Source organism: Panulirus ornatus, chromosome 17 (assembly GCF_036320965.1).
Source record: "Panulirus ornatus isolate Po-2019 chromosome 17, ASM3632096v1, whole genome shotgun sequence".
Classification (NCBI taxonomy): Eukaryota; Metazoa; Arthropoda; class Malacostraca; order Decapoda; family Palinuridae; genus Panulirus; species Panulirus ornatus.
Window position 1 is genome coordinate 54,829,114 of NC_092240.1, and position 12,851 is coordinate 54,841,964.

At 37.3% G+C, this 12,851-nt stretch overlaps 1 protein-coding gene across 11 annotated transcripts in view; it reads left to right on the forward strand.

Moving 5' to 3' along the window:
• Positions 1 to 12,851, forward strand: part of pins (G-protein-signaling modulator pins) — a 281,528-nt gene that overhangs the window by 252,945 nt on the left and 15,732 nt on the right. For 8 of the 11 annotated variants that reach the window (XM_071672594.1, XM_071672591.1, XM_071672595.1 and 5 more), the window contains 2 exons: positions 238 to 402; positions 7,080 to 7,211. In XM_071672594.1, the coding sequence (XP_071528695.1) occupies positions 238 to 402; positions 7,080 to 7,211 (297 nt within the window). The remainder of the gene's footprint in view (positions 1 to 237; positions 403 to 7,079; positions 7,212 to 12,851) is intronic. The other 3 variants (XM_071672599.1, XM_071672600.1, XM_071672601.1) reach the window with 1 other exon arrangement.

Here is a 12,851-nt window from a genome sequence, read left to right on the forward strand (position 1 = left end):
TTGTATGAAAGAGTACTTGTCCCATCTCTGATGTGATGTAAAACAATATATGTTTAGGTCAGAATAGATCAAAACTACAAGCACAAGAAACGATAACTTTCATATCATAGTTACAAATAGAATGATAAGAATAGTAAATAACAAAGATGTAAAAAAAGTTATGTGATGTCATGTAAGATCATTAGAAAGGCACAAGTATGAGTTTTATGATAATATCTTACATTCATCGCCTGGCAGATTGGAGACAAGACAGGCCAAGCAGCTGCTCAGATGAACCTTTCTGATATCAGGAAAGTTTTGGGGCTTCCTCCAACTGCAACTGATTCAGAATCTTCTGAATCTGCTGAAGATGCCAAATCAAGAACTCGGAGGAAGTCTATGGAAAACATGGATCTTCTCAAGGTAGTCCCTTGGTTCTTTTGGGTAGAATGTGCTAATTTTCTTTACATTGACATTATGTTTGATTATACTTTTGGCACAAAATTGCTTGGAAAATATATTATGATTTGATTTATATTGGGCCTTTTACTCTCAGCTCTCTGATGTTAATTCTGTATTCACTGAAATATTTACATTCAGTAAGCTTGGAAGGTTTCTTTTGAGGTTTAAAGTTTGATACCAGAATGACATGTGCAGTATTATATCTTTTCATGTGTTAATAACAATCCAAATTTATACTTTTTCAGAAAATTTTGTAATGTTTTAGTTGCTCCAGTGTAGCTCAGTGGGCAGGGATAGATAGCAGGAAAACTCATCTTGAAAAAATATGTATAATCTCTACTTGGATTCAAAATTAGTTATTAAGAGTAAGTGAAAGTATTGTACTTCAAGTACCAGGTATATTAGGGTATTTGTGGTGGTAGTGCTAGTCTTTATTGCCACTTAGTGGCATAAGCAGGTAATTCCTTAAGTATCTCGTACTCATGATTCTGCTAGTCATACACTGATACTTTTACTTCGCATCATCATGTAGTCTAAAGTTAACACATAGATTGTGTATGTATTGCTCATTTCCTCAGAGGAAGTCAAGACTCTTTCAAAATGAGACTTGAGGTTTAATGAATTAAGGAGTATGCAAATATTATCATGGAAAAAAAAAAGGGGGGGGGATGGGTGCACAAGGATTTCAGGTACTGAATTCATGTTTTGTTAGTATAGGGCGCAGTGTATGTGGAGAAGACTTATGTTTTGAACTGTTTCCTCTCCTGAAAATGCTTAGCAAAATTAAAACTTTACATTAGTTGGTAATGATCATCAGTTTGCCATTGGCTATAATTTCCTGCTTGAATCCAGGTACTGTTGCATTATTGCAATAAAAAGTAATGTTTCCAAGTAAAATAACATTTTTCATAGAACTGTATATGATGGTATGAATAACAGTAGAGCTTTCAGTGATGAAAATTTTAGAAGCATCGCAGTATCATACTGTATGCAAGAATGAAATCTCTCGCTCCCTATAAGCTGTTAATCTCAAGAGATTATCACACTGAAATTGTATTTGGTCATTACTGAATGGAGTTTATATTTATGGAAATACTTCTGATTTAATGATAGTCGAAAATAAGCATATAACCAGTCTAAAGGAAGTGTCATGGGTAGAGATTAAGATTTAAGGTGTTCAGCAGTACATGTACTGGAGTTAACTACTTATGGAGACTATTGTTGTGGCCAACCCCTAGAGGGAGTTCCAGTTGGAGCAGGCTTCAGAGACACGGATAGATAGGTAGTAGGACGTTGATTGAAGTTTAAAGAGTGAGAGCAAAATATCCATGATATCCTTGACTAAAGCAAAGAAAAGCACATCCTACATGTCTCCTGCATGTTGTAGAAGGCAGCCAAGAGAGTTGGGAGAGGCTGGTGCTGGAGGTTCTCCCCTCTTGTGTTGCTACTTTACCAAAGATGCTGCCTCGATAAGGTGGGAATTGGTGAACAGATATTAAAGAAAGTTTTTAAGAATAGATAAATTGTTGAGGTATGAAAAGACAATCAAGAAAAACTGTTAAACCTTTCACTGCAGCATTCCTAATATCCACACTGTGTGAACAGGATATTCTCAAATATTGTAAATAGTCTCCCCATAAGTTTGTTATTACAGTTAATTAGAACATAATTTTCTAAATAGAATGATATACAACTCAACCTGGCAGAACATCATTTACACATACCATATGTCTTTTAATGTATGCTGCTCTGCTGCCAGACTTATGAGATAATACAGGAGAATTGTCAGGCATAAGCAATGAAATGTGATGCATTTATAGATGTTCCTGTCACAGACAAATGTTGTTACAAAGGATTTTCTTCACTAATATCTTGTGTCATAGCTTTATGAATTACTGCTTAATGTGTGGGTGCAGATCTCATACAGGCTTCCTTTGATGTCTCCACATGTACTGACCGGTGTATGTGAAAAATTTAGGCTGTAGTTTTATGTAACAATATGAGATGCCATTATTTACATTATTGGCTGTAGCTTTTGCCTTACGGTTGAGGCAGACATTTGAAGAATTTTAACTGAATATACTTTGGCTGCAGTAACACAACAACAAAAAATACTTAGGCATTTATAACCCAGCTGCAGTGATTGGTTATATGTATTTAGGTATTTTTAGCAGTGTAATCATGTGATTGTTTTTGCATATTGACTCGGTTCAACTGAATCTGGTTTATTTACTATAAGTTAGTTTAAAGAAAAATAAAGGTGAATGGTCAGGTACAAGATTGCAGTATTTGCATGATTTAAGTATGGAGAAAAAGGAAAATTTGATGAGCATTTGGACTGAAGATTAAGAACAAAAGAATTGTTATAGGTACAGCAATAATTCAAGGGAAAGCCATGAGTCTAGTTGAAGATGTACATAAAAAAATGGACAAATCATTTACCCCTGGAAATTCAAAGCAGGTTTGGCTTGTTTTAATGTTTCAAGAGAAGAGCTGATTTACATATAGTGCATAGCACTAGTAGTAGTAGTGAAGCATGTACAAATACTCTCCACTGTCTCTCTCTCACCCCAGTTACTGAAGTTCTCCAACCCCTTACCCTTCAATTAAGTTGCATTCAGAGCCAGAACACCCAGGTTTATCTCAACAAACGTAACTCTTATCTCCCCTTTCTTTTCATCCCAGTTACAGCCACTCGGAGCCTGAACATTTAGGTTGATTTCATCAAACATAGCACCTATCTCTCCCTTCTTTTCATCCCAGTTACAACCACTTGCATATCAAGGAGCAATCATTTTATGGCTCCCTCCTATGTTCTTAGTTTTAGAAAGTGATAATACTGGAGAGTAGAATGCTCAGCTCCCAGCTTCTTCCTCTGTTAGTCATTTCACGTGAAATGTAGAGTTATTTACCATACTTGTTTGCTATGTCTTGCATTAACAAGGTAGTGCCAGGAACAGATGAAGAGAGGCTGCATCCTGTCACATCCATTCTTTATCTGTCATGTGCAGTTTACTAAAACCACAGCCACTTTCCACAACCAGACCCCACACACCTCTCCATGGTTTCCCCTGCATGCTTCACATGCCCTGGTTCAGTCCATTGACAACACATCAACCCCTTGCGTATCACATCATTCCTGTTCACTCTGTCCCATTCATGCCTTTCATCTTCCTGCACTTTCAGGCCCCTATCAGTCAAGGTTTTCCCCTCCATCCTTCAATTTCCAATATGGGCATCCCTTTCTCCTTGTGCTCTCCACTTCTGACACATATCCTCTGTCAGCCAATCCTCACTCATTCTCTTTATATGTCTAGATCATATCAGTACACCCTTTCCAACTCTTATAACCATGCTGTTCCAATTACCACACCTCATTCTTACCCTTTTATTACTTACTTTTAACTGACCACTTCACACCACATACTGACTTATAACACTTCATTTCCAGCACATCTGTCCTCATTTGCACGTCCTCATCTATAGCCCATACTTCACATCCATACATCATCATTGGAACTACTGTACCTTCTAACACTCATTTTTGCCCTTCCATTTAATGACCTCTCTTTCCACACATTCCTCAATGCTCTAAAATCCTTCACCCCGCACCTACCTACCCCCACTGCACACATGCACACACACACACACACACACACACACACACACACACACACACACACACACACACACACACACACACACTCTCTCTCTCTCTCTCTCTCTCTCTCTCTCTCTCTCTCTCTCTCTCTCTCTCTCCCCTCTCTCTCTCTCTCTCTCCTCTCTCTCTCTCTCTCTCTCCTCTCTCTCTCTCTCTCCTCTCTCTCTCTCTCTCTCTCTCTCTCTCTCTCTCTCTCTCTCTCTCTCTCTCTCTCTCTCTCTCTCTCTCTCTCTCTCTCTTTTAATCGTGGACAAAAGTCTATTTCAAGACCAAGCCTTAAGTGAAACATTGAGAGGTTAATGAAAGGAAAAAGAAGATACAAGGGAAAGGCTTTATACATCTCATAGGAAGTGAAAATCATCTTTTGATTTTATGATGTGCCACATCACACATATAGGCAAAGACATGAGAGGGTAGAGTTCCATAGCATCTAGGTATAGGAAAAGTAATGGTCTTCAAAACCATCCACCTTTGAGTTGGCAGTGACCACAAAGTAATCATGTGACACAGTAGCTTACCAAGTATTGTGTGGTCTAGTTAGTGATAGGGCACAAAAGCAGGCAGCTTTCAGAATCAAAGATCAAAGTAATACCTATATAGAAGAGGAAAAATAAACCAACATTGCAGCATAAGGCAAGTGGGTCAAGTTTTGAAGTTAGCTTGGGAGAGTTTATAAGTCAGGCTGTTTTTGACTCAACTCCGTCAAGTAAGGATGCCTTTTTGGTGTCAGACATTTCACTTCCTTCAAATTTTCTCCTTTTAAACTCATGCCCTAACTAACATGTCCCTCTACCCTGCTAAACCTAATGACCTTGATTTTATTCACATTTACCATCAACTTCCTCTTTTCACAAACTCTTTAAACTCAAGTCAAACTTGTGACACACTTGCTGTAGACCAACCTTCACCAGGAACCACCCACTCAACTCTCTTTCTGTTCATTCACATGTAATACACCTTTGATAAAGACTTCTCCTGTTTCTAGCTGCTTTAGTAAGACTCAACAAGGCTTCTCTATCAACCCTATCTTATATTTTGTGCTCAAAACAATGTTAGGTCATAGTAATTCAGAAAACAGGATATGGGATGTCATATATTCTCTCCACAAACTCACAATCTATCCTTGTCACACATAACACTTACAATACTTAACTCACACAATGCATTCTTTGTAATTCTAGATTTTCCTTCCATGAGTGCTATGCACTAGCCCAACCTTTTGGCAGAATGGTAGGAGTAATAGATAGTAGTAGTAGCTCGGAATGTTAAACAGGAGCATTAGGTAGAAACATTAAGTAGGAGGTTAGAGCATTAGGAAGTAGTAGTAGTTTGGAACATTAGATAGACACATAGGTGGAACTAGATGGTAAGAACATGGGGTAGGAGCCTCTCAAAACAGTGCCCTAGAGTTGCCTTCTGTCTGTGGCCTGTTAAGGATGAGTCACTAAAGGCTAAGAAGCAGCACTGGAGTTCATCATTTATGGAGACTTTTGACCTGGCCACCCCTTTGAGGGAGTCCCCAAAGGAAATGGTTATCAGAGATATAGATATGTAGATAGAATATTATTCAGAGATTTTGTTTTTCTCAAAACTCATGCTTTTCCTGTTCCTCACTTGAATTTTTGTGTCATACCAGTATTAGAAAAAATATTTGATAGATATACCATATTTTATGACTAAATGAATAGCATTTAGTAGTATCCCATAACACATTTTAACATCTTCCAAATATCTTACAGTTTCTACAGTGTCTACATCTAGTGATTGATAGCCTCCACCCGACTTGTAGATTTTCAACCATTTTGATAAGAATGTCATTTTCCTGAACTCACTGTTAGGCCCAGATAATGTGGTTTGTCCTCTGAGACTTTTTCCTGTCCTGTACAGGACAAGCTAAAAACATATTGTAATATTCACTCACCCCTTAATTCACTGTCAAGAAAAAGGCAGTTATACTCTTTGCTGAACAAACAGTATTTGCAATATGTTTAAATACTCTTGGCAGTGTTTGTTGACAGAGGCATTATTTGTGATCATATATATTTTTTTTTTCTAAATTTTAGTTTGTATTTGGCTCATGTATGTGAATCTCAGAAAAATTGCAAAAGACACCCCCCTTTTTTCCCTTTTTTTCCCCATCATAGAAATGCTGTGATACAGTTGGGTGGTTTGATTTACACTAGACTCTACAGTATCCTTATGAGATTACTCTTACTCTAATCTTTTTTTTTCACCAAACTTCTTTTCCTTATCTTTTCCTGCTTCATAATTATTACTTCCATGGGTATATTTGCCAAAAAACTTCACTCTTTATCCAACACTGTTTCACAGTACAGACCAATAGCAACTACCACTTTTATTTGGTAAAAATGGCACAGAATTCTTAAACAGAAATTTCATAGTTCAGTCTTCAATGCCTGTTGAAGGTGTGGAAAAAGACTTGATTGAGATTAATAAAAGTTGGGGTTACAAACTGTAGGTGTTTGATTTTATGTTTCCTGAAATGGAAATATTCTGTGGTTTCCAATGAAATTATGATTCTTTTTATTGTGCATATTTACATTGTGTGAGCATTCTTCAGCTTTGAAATTTCAGGTTTCAATAAGTATTGTATTTTTGATATGCTGTTTTATGTGGAAGTTTTGAAAATGTATTTTTGTTAGGAGTGTATGTGTTTAATCATAACTGTTAGTAAAAATGCTATTTATAGGATAAATAGATAATTTCCTACTTCTAGATCAATAGTGAGCTATAGACTCTTATTGCAGATAGCTCATGCTTCATTTATTTGCCTATCATATCATGCATTTCACACAAGTTACTGGTGAGACTGATAACTTTTTTAAGCATTCTTATTCATGCTTTAAGCCTCTATTTTAGCATCATCACTGGACTTCTGGGTTGCACTAATAAATAGTGGGTTGTTTTGGGAAGCATATTCATTCGATATTTAAGGGAGTCCTTGCGGACATTTCAGATGACGCCCGATGCTAAAGGCGTACTACGGAAGTACCAGAGTGAAGATGCTGGTATTGGCTCAATGTCCTCAGATGACTCCCATCCTGTAAATGGCCCCTCCTACAACACTAGTTCTCGTGCTGATAAAAATGTGCGTGTCCAATGTCTTCAAATAGTATCTTTACTGAACCTGTTAGATATGTGCTGTTATGTTAAATACAGGTTGTATTTTATGTAGATCTGTTGCATCTTCAGCCTAAAGAGTTATGGAACAGTAGCTTTGGAGATAATTTGTTAAATAGATCTCTGAAATATTTATATGTTTGATATAGCCAGGTCTTTAGATTTCATAAAGACTGATGCAATGGACTTTTTGATGTTTACAATTTTCAAACATGACATACTGCCTGAGTCAGCAATGTTATTTAAGTGATTTTCAGTGGAAAAATAGAAATTAATAGGCTTATTAACCTCAGCTCAACTTACCAGTGCCTTGTTGACATCAGCTTTGTCTTGGTATCAGAGTTCTTTCTGCACCACAATTTTTGATAAAAGATATGCTAAGGTATTTTATTTTCTAGTGATTTGAAATGAAGTATTTTGCTGTGATAAAGTTCAAACAGAATAATGAAAATCAAAATATGTATATTATGTGTGAGACTTGCACTATATATATTTTTATGATACAGAAGAAAGGAATACCTTTTGGGCGGAGCAAAGTGAGCGTTTTGGCAGTGTTAATGCAAGGGATCAAATTTAGTGCGAGGGTATCAGAGTATAAGTTGGTTGATTTGGCAATTGAGGTATAGTTAGGGGCACAGAATCCCTGATGTATATGGAAATGGAGAAAAGCCTATTTAATTGTGTACTAAACAAGGAATAGTAATCAGGAACACGTGGTTGAACCCATTCACTGTGGCTAGGGGGCATGTACCCTGGTGATATATTTTTTTCTGCACCTTGGGCATTTTAAGAATTCTTGAATTACCCATCTCAATTTGAGGTGAAAATTGTTGCCATTAATTCTTGTTGCGGCATTAACACATTGTTTGCAGATGCTGCTGCCTAAATTTTTAATACATTAGTGGAGATATCAAGGACGCCTGTAAGAAATCTGCACCCTCACATTATGTAATGATTTGTGAGGCTGTGACATTTTTACAAAGATGATAAATATTTGTGATGAAAACCTCCAGTAATCATATATGTTTATGACAAAAACACTTGCACGAATACTACATATTTTCCTACGCATGATTGGCAGTGATCCTGGAAGTTAAAGGGTGCTTACTTAGCACATGCAAACAGTGTTTCACCAAGTTGAGTTGTATATCATTTTATATTGAAAATTATGTTTTAATTAATTGCTGTGACAAACTTGAGGAAATATTTCTTTTGAATATTTAAGAATATCCTTCACACAGATTGTGTAGTAGATTTTAGGATTGCCACAGTGAAAGGGTTAAGAAAAGATGCATACAAAAGTAGATGTGGATGAGTGGTTGGGTGTTGATGGGCTTGCGTTGTTGAATGTGAACGTGCTGAGAAGTTTGGTGGGTGGAAAGTCTGATCATTTCTTGGTGGAGGCAAACATGAAAATTGGTTGTTGGTTTAGGAATGAGAAGTGGGAAAAGTGAGCTATCTTGGAAAAGTAGCTTGTGTGTAGAGATGCTAAAAGAGATTAAATAGAAGATAACATAGGGTGAAATTGAATGAAGCTAGTGGGGTAAAAGAGGTGGTAAAGAAGTAGTATTTACACATGAGTGTGAAGTGTGTAGCATGCAGGTGGGATGTGGGTGCATGAGGAACAGTAATGAGTAGTGTTATGAAGATTTTGAATTGTTTGTGAAGCAGAAAAGGGAGCTGCGGATGATTAGGAGGAGTTTTAGAGAAGGCAGGAGAACGTTATGAAAAAAAAAAAGGGAAGATTGGAAATGGTGAACGACTGTATTGATGAATTTCTGTGGTAATGAGATATTTTGGAGGGAGGTGAATAGTGTGAAGAAAAGATATCAGATGGGAAAAACGGTTAGGAGAGTAAATGGAGAAGTAGAAACAAAAGATGTGAAATGGAGATAAAGTGAATATTTATAAGGACTTGAATGAGGTAGATAAGATAATATGGAAGTGGATACGGTGTGTTTAGGACAAGATGGCATGCAGACAGAAAATCACTGTGAATGGGATATATAGAGGAGGTAGTGAAACCCTTGCACAAGATGAAATGTGTCAGAGTGTTGGGAGAGGGTGGGATTGCAGTTGAGTTTCCTAAGGAAGTGGGTGGCTGTCACTTTGATTGTTAGTCCTGCTGTTGGAGGTATGTATGACTCAACATGAGGGGCTTGTGGACTGGAGGAATGTTTGCATAGTCTCATTGTTTATAAACAAGGAGAAAAATGAATGTTCACATTACAGAGGTATACATCTGTTAACTATGCTAGTAAAGTGTACCAACCTACCTAGAAATATCTGTGACAAGATTCTGCCAGAGTGGCAGGGTTAGAAAATGGTGCTCACCATGTGTCTTGCTTGTTAAATTATAGTTTTTCTTGGCTGCTGCTTCACTGAATTAACTAACTGTCCAAGGCTTATTTGGAATTGACTTCAGCCATCCGTCTAATTTTCTTTTGAATGTTTCTTTTGCCACTCCATGTCTTGTTTCTTATTTCTTCTGGTATTGCATTGATAATCTTTATAGATTTTTTGCAGGACACTCATGTATTTTAATCTGATATCTTTTTGGAGTATTTCCATGAATTATTCCTGAGTTGTCGATTCTGTAACTTTGCTAAAATGCTTTCAGATTTAAAACATTACTCTGTATGCCATTTTGTTTGCTGCCTTGCATATATTATCATATACCTTTATCTTTCTGGATGGCAGAGTTTTTCCCAATGTGTTGTAATAATTCATATGCTTTAGACCAGATTTGTCTGTGAAGTATGTAATTTTTTTATATTATTTTTTCTCTGTTTAACTGGTAACCTTACAACACAGGAATACACTACTTTGCTTCTTATATGTACCAATGCACATATAAGAAGCTTTCTGTCAAATGTAACGAAAATTTTGTATTATCAAACCACTCATTATCCAGTGTGAAAATACTGTTATGTCAGTGTGCTACTTGCGGTCAAATTTTCATTGAAAATTACTTTTAAGTCTTTGAAGTGAAGATTTCTCCACTTCTTATATCTCTCCTTGTAGGGCCCTTGCAGTAAGATGGAGTTATATTGTTAGACATTTCATGATATATATCTTTAAATTTTTCTCAATTAAATTCCATAGGGTTATCTTCTACCCATTTATAGGTGATTTCAAAATCTCTTCATAATTGTTTTGTGGACTTCTTATGTTCCTGCTGTTTTATTTATTCATATGTCATTCGCCAGACATCTGACTTTACTCTCCTTTATATCCCAGTTTTAGCCTGAGATCATGATTTCAAAGTATATTGAAGCTATAACTGTTCTTGTGTACATCTGAAAGTGGGTTGTCTTTATCAAATATGGTTCCACCTTAAAGAGTGTGGATTAAGAGGGTAGTGGCATGCACAGAGGAGGAGCATTTATTATTTCATTAGAGGTAGAGAGTTTGTGGACAGTTTGTTTACTCTGAGGAATGTTTCTCAGAAATACATGGAAGAAGAGAGTGATTCAATGTAGCTTTTATAGATGTGTAGAAACTTTATTGTAAGGCTGATAAAGATGCTCTGGAAACACAGTATGCATTCAAAGGGCTAACTACCATTTTAACATCACACATCTTTGATGCAGCCCCACTTTCATCAGGAGCCACTCACACTGTTTTCCCTACTCACACTTATGCCTTACTGTCCTGTTAAAACCTCCCTATTGCAGTTGATAACTATCTGTTTCTATAATATAGTAAATTCTATGCATAAGATAAATTGTGACAAAACTGCAGGATTGGATGGGACTGCTGAGATGAATTGTGACATAATTGCAGGAGTGACTGGGGCTACACCTGAATTTCTTCTGAAAGGGGGCAACAATGATGTTGACTTTTTAGTATGGCTATTTGATGTTTGTAGGGCCCAAAGTAATGTGCCTGAATTTTTTCAGAATGCATATATTGTACCCATACATAAAGGCAAGAGGGACAAAATTAAATGCTCAAATTACAGAAGTGTAAGTGTGTTGAGCACATACCCATGAAAGGATATGGGAGAGTGGTGATTAGGAGGGTGGTGGTAAACTCAGAACATCTGACTGGAGTAATGTGGCTTTAGGAGAGGAAAGGGTGTGTGGTTGAGAGGAAAGAGTGTGTGGTTCATGTGTTTACTTAGAAGAATTTGTATGTGGCATTTATCGTTTTGGAGAAAGTGCATCTTATCGTAGGTAGAGAGACCTTGTGGAAGATGCTGTGAATATAGAAATTTATTTCAAGCAGTGAGGAGATTTTACCAGTATGGCTTGTGTGCCCATAAGAGTGAGAAGGTCCTTAATGAGACTATGCTCCTTTCTGTCCACTGATAGTGTTACAGCCTGGTCAGAGGTAACCTCTTACTTATGGTGTAACCACTTTCAGGCTTTCTTGTTTGTATTCTGGACACTACCCACCTCTCAAACATTGCACACACCAATTCACCATTACAAACATTTATTTAGCAAAGTACAAGACTCACCGAAGATGCAGCCTCCATTCTGAAGACACTTTCTTACTTTTGATTTGTCTTGCACCCACCTCGCATGGACACACATCATCACTGTACATCTTGACTTTTGATCCTACCCAGTGGATGTGTGCTGTAGGAGCCCCATAGGAGTTCCTAGGGCAGGAAAAAATGAAATAGATTTATACACTTACATCACAGCACCCTGAAACCTGTGATAGATATGAATCCAACTTGTTCCCTCCTATCACCTTGAATGTTCAACCACTCCAGCTCAACAAAAATCATACCAATGAGGCATTACACACAAAACACTTGGCATTCACTCCCCACACCACAAACATCAACACAAAAGCCATAAACAGTTGTACTAAGTGCCCGTAGAACACTTACTGGTATGAGATTTTGACATGAAATAGAATTCCCGAGTATCCTTTTCAAGCAGTTCATCCACTCCATCCTCAAGTTATTTCTCACCTGCCTGGTCATCCACCCTGTCAAAAGCAAATATAACAAAGCTGCAAACCATACAAAATATAACACTCATAACAGTTGTGGCTGTTTAGCTACCAAAAGCATTCATTACTCTCCCAAAGAAACAAAAATACTTCCAGTACAATCTCACTTCAACGCATTTGGCTCTCTGCTCTGCAGCAGCACAGGACCTTTCTTATTCAAATCACTTTATAACCAATCATCATCCCCCAAGTAGAAATGTAAAAAAGCTTACCTTAGCCCTACACAGGTCCCCCCCCTCTTCCCCTAAAACAACAGCATTGAAAAAAGTTTTCTTTTCAAGCATTCACCCATATCGATACATTTTCTAGCTATCATATGCAGTGCTCCAAAACCACGGCTTCCTTCCCACAACTAGGTCCAGCAGACCTTTCCATGGTTCAACCGGCCAGTTCACAAACCTGATTCTGTCCATTGACATCACGCCAATCCCTGTATACCACATTGTTCCAATTCATTCCATCCCATGCACACCTTTCACTCTTCTGCATGTTCAGACTCTGATCACTCAAATTCTTTTCATGCCAGTCTTCCATTACCAATTTGGTCTTCCCAACTCCTTGTTCCTTCCACTTCTGACACATGTATCCTCTTGGTTAACCTTTCCTTACTCATTGTCTCCATGTGTCCAAACCATTT